At 35.1% G+C, this 13146-nt stretch overlaps 1 protein-coding gene across 3 annotated transcripts in view; it reads left to right on the top strand.

Moving 5' to 3' along the window:
• Positions 1–13146, top strand: part of LOC135687482 (vacuolar protein sorting-associated protein 45) — a 20106-nt gene continuing 6960 nt past the window's right edge. Inside the window, exons 1-7 of one of the 3 annotated variants that reach the window (XM_089114688.1) lie at positions 24–116; positions 9809–9842; positions 10488–10593; positions 11248–11382; positions 11617–11677; positions 12372–12451; positions 12698–12766. In XM_089114688.1, the coding sequence (XP_088970814.1) occupies positions 10501–10593; positions 11248–11382; positions 11617–11677; positions 12372–12451; positions 12698–12766 (438 nt within the window). In that variant the 5' untranslated portion in view covers positions 24–116; positions 9809–9842; positions 10488–10500. Of the gene's footprint in view, positions 117–9808; positions 9843–10440; positions 10594–11247; positions 11383–11616; positions 11678–12371; positions 12452–12697; positions 12767–13146 lie in introns of all 3 variants that reach the window. The other 2 variants (XM_065204049.2, XM_065204050.2) reach the window with 2 other exon arrangements.

The following is a 13146-nucleotide window of genomic DNA, read 5'->3' on the forward strand; positions in this document are numbered from 1 at the left end:
TCGCCTTCAAACGATTATTTCATTTTGGGGACAAGAAGAACAACATTGAAAATCGAAGGTTCAACTTGCTGGCTCTCGAAAACTTTGTGGTTTTATCCTTCTTTAGACATAAATAGGTAAGATACGAGTTGATAATGTTAAACGTAGGATACATAATGTTTTAATATTCCATAAAACAGATGGGCCTTCCTCCTCTCGTAACAGCAAGTGTTCCTGGTTGGCCTAAGCCAGTATAGATTCCATGGCAGCCTGCACTCCCGAGAGATTTTTGTAAAATAATGGTGCACTCTTGTACACCCGAAAGATGGACATGGGCTGAAATTAGAAAGTTTTTTCAAATATTGCAAAATGACTTTTTAAATTTGTCCAGAACTGAGATTGGAAAAGAATGTGTCATTCTAAATTGAGCGATCCACTCCAGATTAGGACCGGTAAAAAGTTTTCAGTGGGGCTGAGGCAAAACTGAAGAAAAGGCACACTTGCGAGCGAAGCGAGCAGAAAATTTTTGTGACCCCTTTCTTTAGATTGACTGCAGAATACGCTGCAGAATGTTGTTTGCAGTAATTTTCTTGCAATTGTTTCATTATCACATTTCACTATAAACGGAGTACTATCATTCAACTATAAACAAATAAATTCCATTTTTAAAATTGAATTCCTTTCTTATAAGGTTCCCTAGACATCAAGGACCTTAGGCAATTTGCCCCCTTGCCCCTCTCTCTGTGGCCCTGCTTGTAAGATCATGTTTTTGCATCAGTGGTGGCCCGGAGCCGCCGAAAATAGACAAGTGGTAAAATAGGAGAATCCGGTCTCAGGCAGAAAATAGACAAGTCCCTAAAATATCAATTTTTTTAAAAACACTAATTTATTAAGTTGTTTTAAGGAGCTAAATAGCATTATATAGCGGTTTTTACGATTTAGAACAACATTTTAGGCCTTGATAGGAATTCAACAGTTTTAAAAACGAGATTCTCTAATGTTACTACTAGCAGACGAAGTCTTATCGTAAAACTACCCTGTCATTTTAAGTCAAAATTATAAATCAATCTTTTTCTTGTTATACTTGATTGAATTTGACAATAAACGTTCAATATTTTATAAAAAAACAAACGAAAACAGACCTTCCTTTGGCTGGCCTCCGTTAGCTGCTTTTGTCATCCCTCTGAAGGATCCAAATTACCGCGCGGAACAAATTACCGTTCATGATAACCAAACATTGTATCATTACATCAACATTAAAGCCAGCATATTTAAATATCGCTACCCAAGCAACAATTTGAAGCTAATCGTACTTCCATTCTTCCGTGCTTGCATTTCCCCCGGAGAAATTCATACATTTTAGCACGGATCTCCGTGGCTCCGAGCAGGCAGAAAATAGACAAGCCGGCTCCGACTTTTAACGCAAAAAGTTATTTGCAGAATTTCTTCATACCTCGCTGTGTTTTCCAGTCTGATAGAGTTTTTAAGCAATTCTTTACAGCATTTACGTCTAGAAAAACCTTTTTATTTATTTCAAACGAAATATTGCCATGTGTTCTAGCACGGCTCCGACTTTTTGTTCGCTCTTAGAATAGACGAGGTCAAACGTTGAAAACCTGAACATGTATCTTGACCCCTGGTGTAAATGCAGCATTTATCCAAGAATTGATATGTTATTAACGTTTTGATGCATTTCCCCCGGAGAAATTCATACATTTTAGCACGGATCTCCGTGGCTCCGAGCAGGCAGAAAATAGACAAGCCGGCTCCGACTTTTAACGCAAAAAGTTATTTGCAGAATTTCTTCATACCTCGCTGTGTTTTCCAGTCTGATAGAGTTTTTAAGCAATTCTTTACAGCATTTACGTCTAGAAAAACCTTTTTATTTATTTCAAACGAAATATTGCCATGTGTTCTAGCACGGCTCCGACTTTTTGTTCGCTCTTAGAATAGACGAGGTCAAACGTTGAAAACCTGAACATGTATCTTGACCCCTGGTGTAAATGCAGCATTTATCCAAGAATTGATATGTTATTAACGTTTTGATGCATTTCCCCCGGAGAAATTCATACATTTTAGCACGGATCTCCGTGGCTCCGAGCAGGCAGAAAATAGACAAGCCGGTGTCATATGCGTTTCTGCATGGGCATGCGTTTGTGCATGGGCTGAGACACATATGCGTTTCAAATGTTAAAGTGTAATGGCGGACATGGAGGGCCTAGCTGTGAGGCACACAACGCGCACATCCAATATAAACAATACAAAACGAAATCAAAGTTCTAGAAATTAACAAAATATCAAATACTCAAATAAATAAACCTCTTGACATGATAAACTCAGAAAACGAAATTACAATCATGCTATTGATAAGATGAACAACTACCATCCGCTTAGCCCATGCAGAAATGCATAGAGAATTTCAGTGTTATGCGTTTCTGCATGGGGCATCTAAAATCAAAACACCATAGAATTTCATCGCAAATGACTGTTTACTAACAAGAAATAAATGCAACAATTTGATATAGGTCAAACTTTTCCATGCAAGTAGCATTTTTGAATTTTTTATCATTTTTTGTAGCTTGCCTTAGGCCCATGCAGAAACGCATAGAGAATTTCAGTGTTATGCGTTTCTGCATGGGGCATTTAAAATCAAAACACCATCGAATTTCATCGCAAATTAATGTTTACTAGCAAGAAATGATTGCAACAACCTGATATGAGTCAAACTTTTCCATGCAAGTACCATTTTTGAATTTTTTATCATTTTTTGTAGTTTGCCTTAGGCCCATGCAGAAACGCATAGAGAATTTCAGTGTTATGCGTTTCTGCATGGGGCATCTAAAATCAAAACACCATCGAATTTCATCGCAAATGACTGTTTACTAAGAAGAAATGAATGCAACAATCTGATATAGGTCAAACTTTTCCATGCAAGTAGCATTTTTTAATTTTTTATCATTTTTTGTAGCTTGCCTTAGGCCCATGCAGAAACGCATAGAGAATTTCAGTGTTATGCGTTTCTGCATGGGGCATCTAAAATCAAAACACCATCGACTTTCATCGCAAATTAATGTTTACTAGCAAGAAATGATTGCAACAACCTGATATGAGTCAAACTTTTCCATGCAAGTAGCATTTTTGAATTTTTTATCATTTTTTGTAGTTTGCCTTAGGCCCATGCAGAAACGCATAGAGAATTTCAGTGTTATGCGTTTCTGCATGGGGCATCTAAAATCAAAACACCATCGAATTTCATCGCAAATGACTGTTTACTAACAAAAAATGATTGCAACAACCTGATATGAGTCAAACTTTTCCATGCAAGTAGCATTTTTGAATTTTTTATCATTTTTTGTAGTTTGCCTTAGGCCCATGCAGAAACGCATAGAGAATTTCAGTGTTATGCGTTTCTGCATGGGGCATCTAAAATCAAAACACCATCGAATTTCATCGCAAATTAATGTTTACTAGCAAGAAATGATTGCAAAAATCTGATATAGGTCAAACTTTTCCATGCAAATAGCATTTTTGAATTTTTATCATTTTTTGTAGTTTGCCTTAGGCCCATGCAGAAACGCATAGAAAATTTCAGTGTTATGCGTTTCTGCATGGGGCATGTAAAGTTTTCGAACCATCTCTTCTTGTTCGTCCTAAAGGACACTTGCAAGACTTGATAGGGATAATGTCGATGGGATATTTAAATGAGGGGCCAACGAGAAATTATAAAAAATTATAAAAAACCTTGGAAAAATTATAAAAACCATGCCCTTTCAAACACTAAATGTTGTATGTCTTGATGTTTCTTAACGGTTTAGACTCAACGATTAGTGATGTTTCTGCTGGTTTAAATTGTGGTTAAACTGGTAAAATGTTCTGTTCTCTTTTCGGTTATTGATAATAATAAGATACTGAAAGAGGACAACTTGAATAACTGAAGAGTGCTTTTCATAAAGGTTTTCTATTAAATTTACTATTAAAAATTCATTAAGAGTTTCAGAGAATTTCAGCTGAACATCAGGGTAGCATTTCTTCATGAGCGTAGTAATGTTTTTCTTAATGCCGAGGCTATAGTTTCTTTAAAATGGTAAAAGGAACAAGAGAAGCTGTTTATTACTGTCAAGGTCAGAGGTTTTAGTAGTAGGTTTAAACTGTATGTCGAGAAAGACACGGATTAACTTATTAATTCGTATTCAGATCATCTAAACCAATCTCTAATTCATTCATCTTTAAAGACCGCGACACTCCACTTTTGTGCTCTAACGTTATTTACAAGTTTACTTGTAGTGGCTGCAGCGCCATTTATTATGGCAAAACATCTCGAAATCTCATGATTCGATGTAGAGAGCATTTGGGAATCAACAAACATAGTCAAGGTGTTAAAACAGTTAGCCCTTTCTTCATTCACGATCATATTTCCAAAATTGGAACCCGCATTAAAATCAAATTCTTATAAAAAAGATCTATCCTTAAAAAAAGTTGCTGTCTTAAGATTAAACTAACTTACTAGAAGCAATTTTTATCGTTTAGATAATGAATGATTAAAAAACCCATATTGGTTTTTAGGCGCTCTGTTTTATTGCGTAAGAAAGTTATTGCGAGAATGCTTCATTCATTTGGAAATGTCATAATTTCTGTTGTTTTTCTCTCTGTAAGAGGCAAGTGCGATGCAGCAGAGAATAGAAAAAGCCACCAATGGGTCCCTCCTGTATAAGCCCCCGACAAATCAGTTCCCATGTTGTTAAGCCCCACTTGAGGCTTATCGTTGAATAATGTACATGATTTTAGCCAGTGATAAATCATGTATTAAAAAAGATCTGTTTTGATGATATTATTTTTGTTTTAAAGACGATGCAAACAGTCACTTTTCAATTCATAGCTTTTACAATTTTGATTTTTTTCAGGCAGCGCTACAAAATTTTCAAAAAAGCAAATTTGCTTTAGCCCATTACAGAAACATCTCCAATTACAAGAACCGCCCTCCTCCCCGGGCCAAATCGAGTATTAATGGTACTTGGAAAAGTAGTGCCCCCAAATCGATTTAAAAAGCTGCCACTGGGAGAGGCCAAAATAGAAAAGTGATTAATAGAGCCGTAGCGAGACAGGCCTTGTTAGGAAAGGGGGGAGGGGGGTGTTGCTTACGAAACTTCCTGAGTGAAAAAAATTCCTGCAGTAAGGAAATTTCAAAATTACTTGAAGAAGGCCTGGTTTTTCCGATTTAGTACCAACAAGAAATCTCAAAACCTTCGCGGGAATATCATTAGGGACGGATTTCAGCGGCAATGATTGGGGGGTGTTTGATTGGATATTGGTGCCACACCTTTCAGGTAACTGGAAAATGATGGAAAGGCCCATTTTAGAAATTAAACTTCTCGCTTCAAGGTGAAGAAGTTTAGGAAATAAAAAAAGTAAATTGTTCAATTATTTTTTAGCTACTAACCACCAAAAATATTTTCAACCGAATCAAAACAAAATTTACCAAAGGACACACAAATATTGAGGGGTGGCGCACCCCCTACAGCCCCGTCCTGGTAAATCTGTCCCTGAATATCATATTAACCAACGGAGTAACAATCATTGCCTCAGATTCTTTATTGATCTCTGAAGACGTAGGGGCTCTGAACTACTTACAATCTTTCTTCCATTGAACTGATTTTCCCTGAAAATTCCTATAAAACTACTATTGCGGGGCTGTGACAACCCAAATCCTACATCCTTCGATCGAGACACCCTCGGTGATGAGAAGAAGCAATAAGGCATCAATCTGAATAAGAAATCGAGCTTTAAAAACATGTCCAACTGTTCTGTAAAACATCTAGTCATGCTTTAACTCGTATTTCAATTTTCATGGAGCCTGTGAAACTAAAACCGTTGATGTCTCAGATTGGCTATTGCCTGCTGATTTTGGTGTTTCGAGAAAGAAAATTTGAACAATAAGATAAAGTGAATTTAAGAGAGGGGCTTATAATAGCATATATTTGTGATGCTTCTATATTTGAAAAATTATTGGAAACTGATAGCTCTTTAAGCCTTCATCAAATGAACCTGTATTTGCTTTTGGTAGAGGTCTACAAACCAATATCACATCTATGTTCTAGCTTCATAAAGCTAGCTTTGGTGGAAAAAATTCCTCACAATCTAACGTCTCTTGATGAACTACAATTGTCAACTTGCCTTGGAATCAATATCAAACCATTATTTTTGTAGGAAAAAGTACGAGAAACACTATAACCAGAGTTGAAAAACTCAGACTCCCTTTAGATATTCAAAATATATATTTATAAAAGCCCATAAATGCAAAGCTTGCAAAAGCAGATAGTGTAAGATATTTTATTCAAATTTTGGTTTTTTTATTGTAACAAGTATTTCACTAATTTTATGTTTTTAATAGTAAATTTTATATTTTTGTAAGTGATTGGTAAGCATCTTCAGCCTTATTTATTTGCAAACCTTAATATATTACTGAAAATAGAGATGTGGAGGATGTAAATCAACTTTAACTGGTTTACTTTTTTTATCAGAATGGTAGGAATTCTATACTATCTGTGATTTATTCGAAATTGCCCAGAATTTGATTCCTTGACCTGTGTAACAAGTTTATCTGGTTCTTTAGCCAAAAGAATAGTCGTAAATCAGCAACTAATTTTATATCGTTGGCTTTGAATTATGGGAATCATTTTGGAGGAAGCTCTTTGTGTAAATCTGCATAATTTTATTCGTATAACGCATGATTATATCACATATTCTTAGCTTTATATTAACTAGTTGCTGTTTTCTAACTTACAAGTCTAAATATGTTTTTAAAGTTTTGTGGCGATGGATCATTTCACAAACCTTTATTAAAAGTTGTCAGAAAACGCACATCCGTTGAAACACATTTGTGTCCTGTCTAACGCATATGCGCTTCACGCCATTCACAGCTAGGCCCTGCATGTCCGCCATTACACTGTAACACTTGAAACGCATATGCGTCTCGGCCCATGCAGAAACGCATGCCCATGCAGAAACGCATAGTACACCGGCTCCGACTTTTAACGCAAAAAGTTATTTGCAGAATTTCTTCATACCTCGCTGTGTTTTCCAGTCTGATAGAGTTTTTAAGCAATTCTTTACAGCATTTACGTCTAGAAAAACCTTTTTATTTATTTCAAACGAAATATTGCCATGTGTTCTAGCACGGCTCCGACTTTTTGTTCGCTCTTAGAATAGACGAGGTCAAACGTTGAAAACCTGAACATGTATCTTGACCCCTGGTGTAAATGCAGCATTTATCCAAGAATTGATATGTTATTAACGTTTTGATGCATTTCCCCCGGAGAAATTCATACATTTTAGCACGGATCTCCGTGGCTCCGAGCAGGCAGAAAATAGACAAGCCGGCTCCGACTTTTAACGCAAAAAGTTATTTGCAGAATTTCTTCATACCTCGCTGTGTTTTCCAGTCTGATAGAGTTTTTAAGCAATTCTTTACAGCATTTACGTCTAGAAAAACCTTTTTATTTATTTCAAACGAAATATTGCCATGTGTTCTAGCACGGCTCCGACTTTTTGTTCGCTCTTAGAATAGACGAGGTCAAACGTTGAAAACCTGAACATGTATCTTGACCCCTGGTGTAAATGCAGCATTTATCCAAGAATTGATATGTTATTAACGTTTTGATGCATTTCCCCCGGAGAAATTCATACATTTTGGCACGGATCTCCGTGGCTCCGAGCAGGCAGAAAATAGACAAGCCGGCTCCGACTTTTAACGCAAAAAGTTATTTGCAGAATTTCTTCATACCTCGCTGTGTTTTCCAGTCTGATAGAGTTTTTAAGCAATTCTTTGCAGTATTTACCCTTTTAAAACGAAATCTTGCCCCTTTTCTGGCCTGGCTCCATAAAATAGACAGGCCGGCTCTGACTTTTCGTTTTCTTTCACTGTTAAGATAGGCAGGTAGCGGATGATAAAGTAGGCAGATAACAGAAGAAAAATCTTTCATATATTTTTTATCATACTATAACGTCATTATTATACTTGTTTTGTATTATACTGTTACGTCTTATTTACAACTCAACTTCAGCTGCTAATTTTAACATTCGATGACATCTTTGAAGACTATACAGCTACGTAAAGGCTATAAATGTAACTTTTGCTCTTTCGCTTGCTTTTAGATGGTTTTTGGTTTTTGCTACAATTACAGCATTCCCAATTCTCTTCTTTAAAAAGACATGTTTCGCAACGATTGTGAGACTATAAATCCCAAACACAACATTTAGCCATAGGTTCCTTGCTTCAGGGCAATATTTCGTTTGAAATAAATAAAAAGGTTTTTCTAGACGTAAATACTGCAAAGAATTGCTTAAAAACTCTATCAGACTGGAAAACACAGCGAGGTATGAAGAAATTCTGCAAATAACTTTTTGCGTTAAAAGTCGGAGCCGGCTTGTCTATTTTCTGCCTGCTCGGAGCCACGGAGATCCGTGCTAAAATGTATGAATTTCTCCGGGGGAAATGCATCAAAACGTTAATAACATATCAATTCTTGGATAAATGCTGCATTTACACCAGGGGTCAAGGTACATGTTCAGGTTTTCAACGTTTGACCTCGTCTATTCTAAGAGCGAACAAAAAGTCGGAGCCGTGCTAGAACACATGGCAATATTTCGTTTGAAATAGATAAAAAGGTTTTTCTAGACGTAAATGCTGTAGAGAATTGCTTAAAAACTCTATCAGACTGGAAAACACAGCGAGGTATGAAGAAATTCTGCAAATAACTTTTTGCGTTAAAAGTCGGAGCCGGCTTGTCTATTTTCTGCCTGCTCGGAGCCACGGAGATCCGTGCCAAAATGTATGAATTTCTCCGGGGGAAATGCATCAAAACGTTAATAACATATCAATTCTTGGATAAATGCTGCATTTACACCAGGGGTCAAGATACATGTTCAGGTTTTCAACGTTTGACCTCGTCTATTCTAAGAGCGAACAAAAAGTCGGAGCCGTGCTAGAACACATGGCAATATTTCGTTTGAAATAAATAAAAAGGTTTTTCTAGACGTAAATGCTGTAAAGAATTGCTTAAAAACTCTATCAGACTGGAAAACACAGCGAGGTATGAAGAAATTCTGCAAATAACTTTTTGCGTTAAAAGTCGGAGCCGGCTTGTCTATTTTCTGCCTGCTCGGAGCCACGGAGATCCGTGCTAAAATGTACGAATTTCTCCGGGGGAAATGCAAGCACGGAAGAATGGAAGTACGATTAGCTTCAAACTGTTGCTTGGGTAGCGATATTTAAATATGCTGGCTTTAATGTTGATGTAATGATACAATGTTTGGTTATCATGAACGGTAATTTGTTCCGCGCGGTAATTTGGATCCTTCAGAGGGATGACAAAAGCAGCTAACGGAGGCCAGCCAAAGGAAGGTCTGTTTTCGTTTGTTTTTTATAAAATATTGAGCGTTTATTGTCAAATTCAATCAAGTATAACAAGAAAAAGATTGATTTATAATTTTGACTTAAAATGACAGGGTAGTTTTACGATAAGACTTCGTCTGCTAGTAGTAACATTAGAGAATCTCGTTTTTAAAACTGTTGAATTCCTATCAAGGCCTAAAATGTTGTTCTAAATCGTAAAAACCGCTATATAATGCTATTTAGCTCCTTAAAACAACTTAATAAATTAGTGTTTTTAAAAAAATTGATATTTTAGGGACTTGTCTATTTTCTGCCTGAGACCGGATTCTCCTATTTTACCACTTGTCTATTTTCGGCGGCTCCACACCACCCCGGCTCTGTTTTTGTCCTTTTTAAACATTATTTTTTGAATTATCTCTTTACTTGCCAAATCTTTAGGAATTTGAATAACGGCCACTGATGGTAGTGATAGGTAAGCGTAGTTCAACTTTAAATCATGAATTTCCTCGGAGATGTAAAATTGATGTAAACAGGAAAAGTGTCGAAAAAATATGCACATACTCAAGAATCACTGAGAAATTTGATGCACACTCAAATGTGCACACTTATCATAAATGCACTCTTGCACTCCCAGGTAATAACTTGTGCACTCCTGAGATCTCTTAAAAAGCTGCCATGAAATCCAGACTGGGGCCTAAGTATTGAAAGTAGCAATCAGTCCCCTATATTTATGTTTGTTTGGTCGATTGATACAATGTGTTTTAAAATTTACTGTCTAATTTCTAATTTGCTTTAATAATATGAATAAATGAGAACAGAAGAATTCCACCCATTAAGATTCTTCATTGCTACAATCCACTAGAAGCCTGTTAGGAAAGTTTCAATTTTCTTTCGAAATGTAGGCCTGATGTAAAGGGCATTATCTGTAATAAGATAGACAGTGGAACTCTTCATTTTCAGAAAAGGAAAAGGAAAAAAATAGCAGTTGAAAATATATTTTGTGTATTGGTTGCAGGGCAAAGCTACAGGAGTTGTGTGATGAAATAATTTGACTTCTTTTTCTCAAACAGATTTTGTTTTGAATTATATCAATTCTCTGTTGTGCTTTTCCTTGAAGAACAAATGCAAAGATGAATGTAATAATTGCTGTAAAGCAATATATTACAAAAATGATTGAGGATTCTGGTCCTGGCATGAAAGTGCTACTTATGGACAAGGAAACGGTAATATACCTACCTTTTCATCTAATTAGATTTTATCATTGACAAAGTAGGTCTTGGCCCCATCATGCAGGCTTTTTTTAAAAATAGATTTGGAGACACTTATGCAAAATTTGCAAAGGAATTAGCTCATTTTTACAATAACTAACCCTGGAACAATTATATGTTGTTAAAGTACTCAATATGTGTTAAACTTAATGAATCTATGATGTAGTTATTATGTTTTTCTTGTTTCTTACTGTACAACAACCCTGCGTAAGTTATCAGTTACTCAGACTTATTTCAGAGCAGAACTTGTGTTAAAAAACAATTAGGAAAAAATATTACTTCTCTAATTGAAGTAGTATTTCAGCCATTATGCTAAAATCATTGTCAGCCTGTGATTCAGTTTGAAATACTAAAATTTTTATGATATTTTTTGGAATATATATTGCACATTTTGGTGCACCCCTACCATGAATCTTTAGTTGCTATTTGTCTTTTGACAATAGAGTATATTTTTTTTTGAAAAAGCAAAGGCTTGAATCCCTAGTTTAAGTCGCAATGTATATTCTACTCACAATAAGATGCTCAGTTGTTAAGTGTTAGCAAATTTTGCCCCTGTATTGCAATGGAAAATCTGAGGCCTTCCTTTAGACTTTTAGACTTATCTTTTAGACTGGGATTGTCAGTATGGTTTATGCACAAAGTGAAATTCTGCAAAAAGAAGTATATTTGTTTGAACGAATTGATTCCCAAGGAAGAGAAACAATGAAGCATCTTAAGGCCATTTGTTTTCTCAGGCCAACAAAGGTATGCATACATTTTCTTTTTGTATATGATTTTGCTTTTTGAATGGTTTTGATATTTGTTTGCCATTTTGAACATAAAGTAAGAAATCTTTACATTGGTTTCTCTTTTATGCAAAAGTAGAGCTTCTCTAGCTTGCAGCATCCTTAATTTTTTTAGAAACAATTCAAATTATCATTTTGAATTTGAAGCCTTTTCTTAAGAAATTTTGTAACTGAAACAAATTATTTCTTTTAGGAAAATGAAGAAAATTTGAAAAAAGAGTTACATGCTCCAAAATATGGTTCCTATTATCTTTGTAAGTATTTTTATGTTTGTCATATACAAATCAACATTTAGCCTCAACATGACTTAAGTATGTATAAGGTTTTCAATAGGAAAAGATTTATCAAATTTTTAGTGCATATTATATAAAATCATCATCTACAACCAAACTTGCAATCTACTGCTCCTTTTATTATATTCTGCAAAGAGAATTTTTTTAATTTGCTTTAGGGAGTTTTCTAAAAGTAATTTGTTCTTAATGAATTATTTTGCTGTCAACTGACGTTTTAATCAAACTAGAATAAACAATATGTATTTTAAGACATCTAGTCCTTGGAATTTGTTTAAAATGTATTGATGCTCTTTTTTAATACCAATTGTTCTGCATTTTATGCACCACCATTGCTGTTACTGACAATCACTTCATTATTTCCAAAAGTACCAAACAAAATAATAAGGCAGCTGCCATTTATTTTTCATATCATTTGAGGCACAACTTGATTCATCACTCCATGGTTGATGTTTATGTAACCCAAGAAATATTTATACAAAAATAACAACAAAACAATCACAAAAAGGATTTAGGAACACTGACTGTTGTCACTTAGCCATTGCAATGTAAAACCTGTTTATCTATTAAAGGAATTTGATAAACAGATTTTGACCCTCATCAATAGGTTTTGAACTTTTGCTTAAAAATAATATATTTATCACTTGTTCACTGGCAGATTTCAGCAATGTTGTGCAAAAAAGCATTGTTAAAGCTCTGGCAGAAGCAGATGACCAAGAAGTTGTCAAAGAAGTTCAGGTTACATTTTAAAAATCTCATGCGTATATTTATTTGTGCTTGATCAAAATACATACAGTGTAAGTGACAAATTCCATGACAAGTGTCTGTTTTCTGTAAATGATTAAAGATGTTATATTTCCCAAAAAGTTTTGTTACAGAAAAAGCCTGCAGCTAGATCTGGTTGTTATGAGGATGTTATTTGTAACTATACAAATTTTTAGATATATCCTTAATTATGATTTTTATTTTTCTTTCTGTTGATAGGAGTATTATGGTGATTACTTTGCTGTTGCTCCACATATTTTTTCATTGAATATTATAGGATGCACAAAGGTAAGTCAACTTCAAAATTCACACCATTTCGTAATGCAAAATTGCATTAATATTCTATCTATGAGGTAACATGCTGCAAACAAACGGAGCAAGCAAACAAACCAACAAACAAACTTTAGGTAAAAATTGTTTAAATGCGGTAAACATTACCCAACCAAAGCAGCTCTATTAGTTGCCTCTGAAAGCTTGTTTTGCATGATGCAGGGCTACCAAAATACTTTTGTGAGGTCCTTTGATTACTCACTTGGGCAATGTTTGAAATTGTAAAATTTTTATTGGCTGAAAAATGCTCTTCCAAAGACACTTTTCAGAATCATTTGTTGCGTCATTTGTTGATAAGGAAACCTTTGATTTTTGCTCTAGAAAATTTGCACATATAG

This window comes from Rhopilema esculentum, chromosome 20, assembly GCF_057945365.1.
Source record: "Rhopilema esculentum isolate cy_ngs chromosome 20, ASM5794536v1, whole genome shotgun sequence".
In the NCBI taxonomy this organism is placed as follows: domain Eukaryota; kingdom Metazoa; phylum Cnidaria; class Scyphozoa; order Rhizostomeae; family Rhizostomatidae; genus Rhopilema; species Rhopilema esculentum.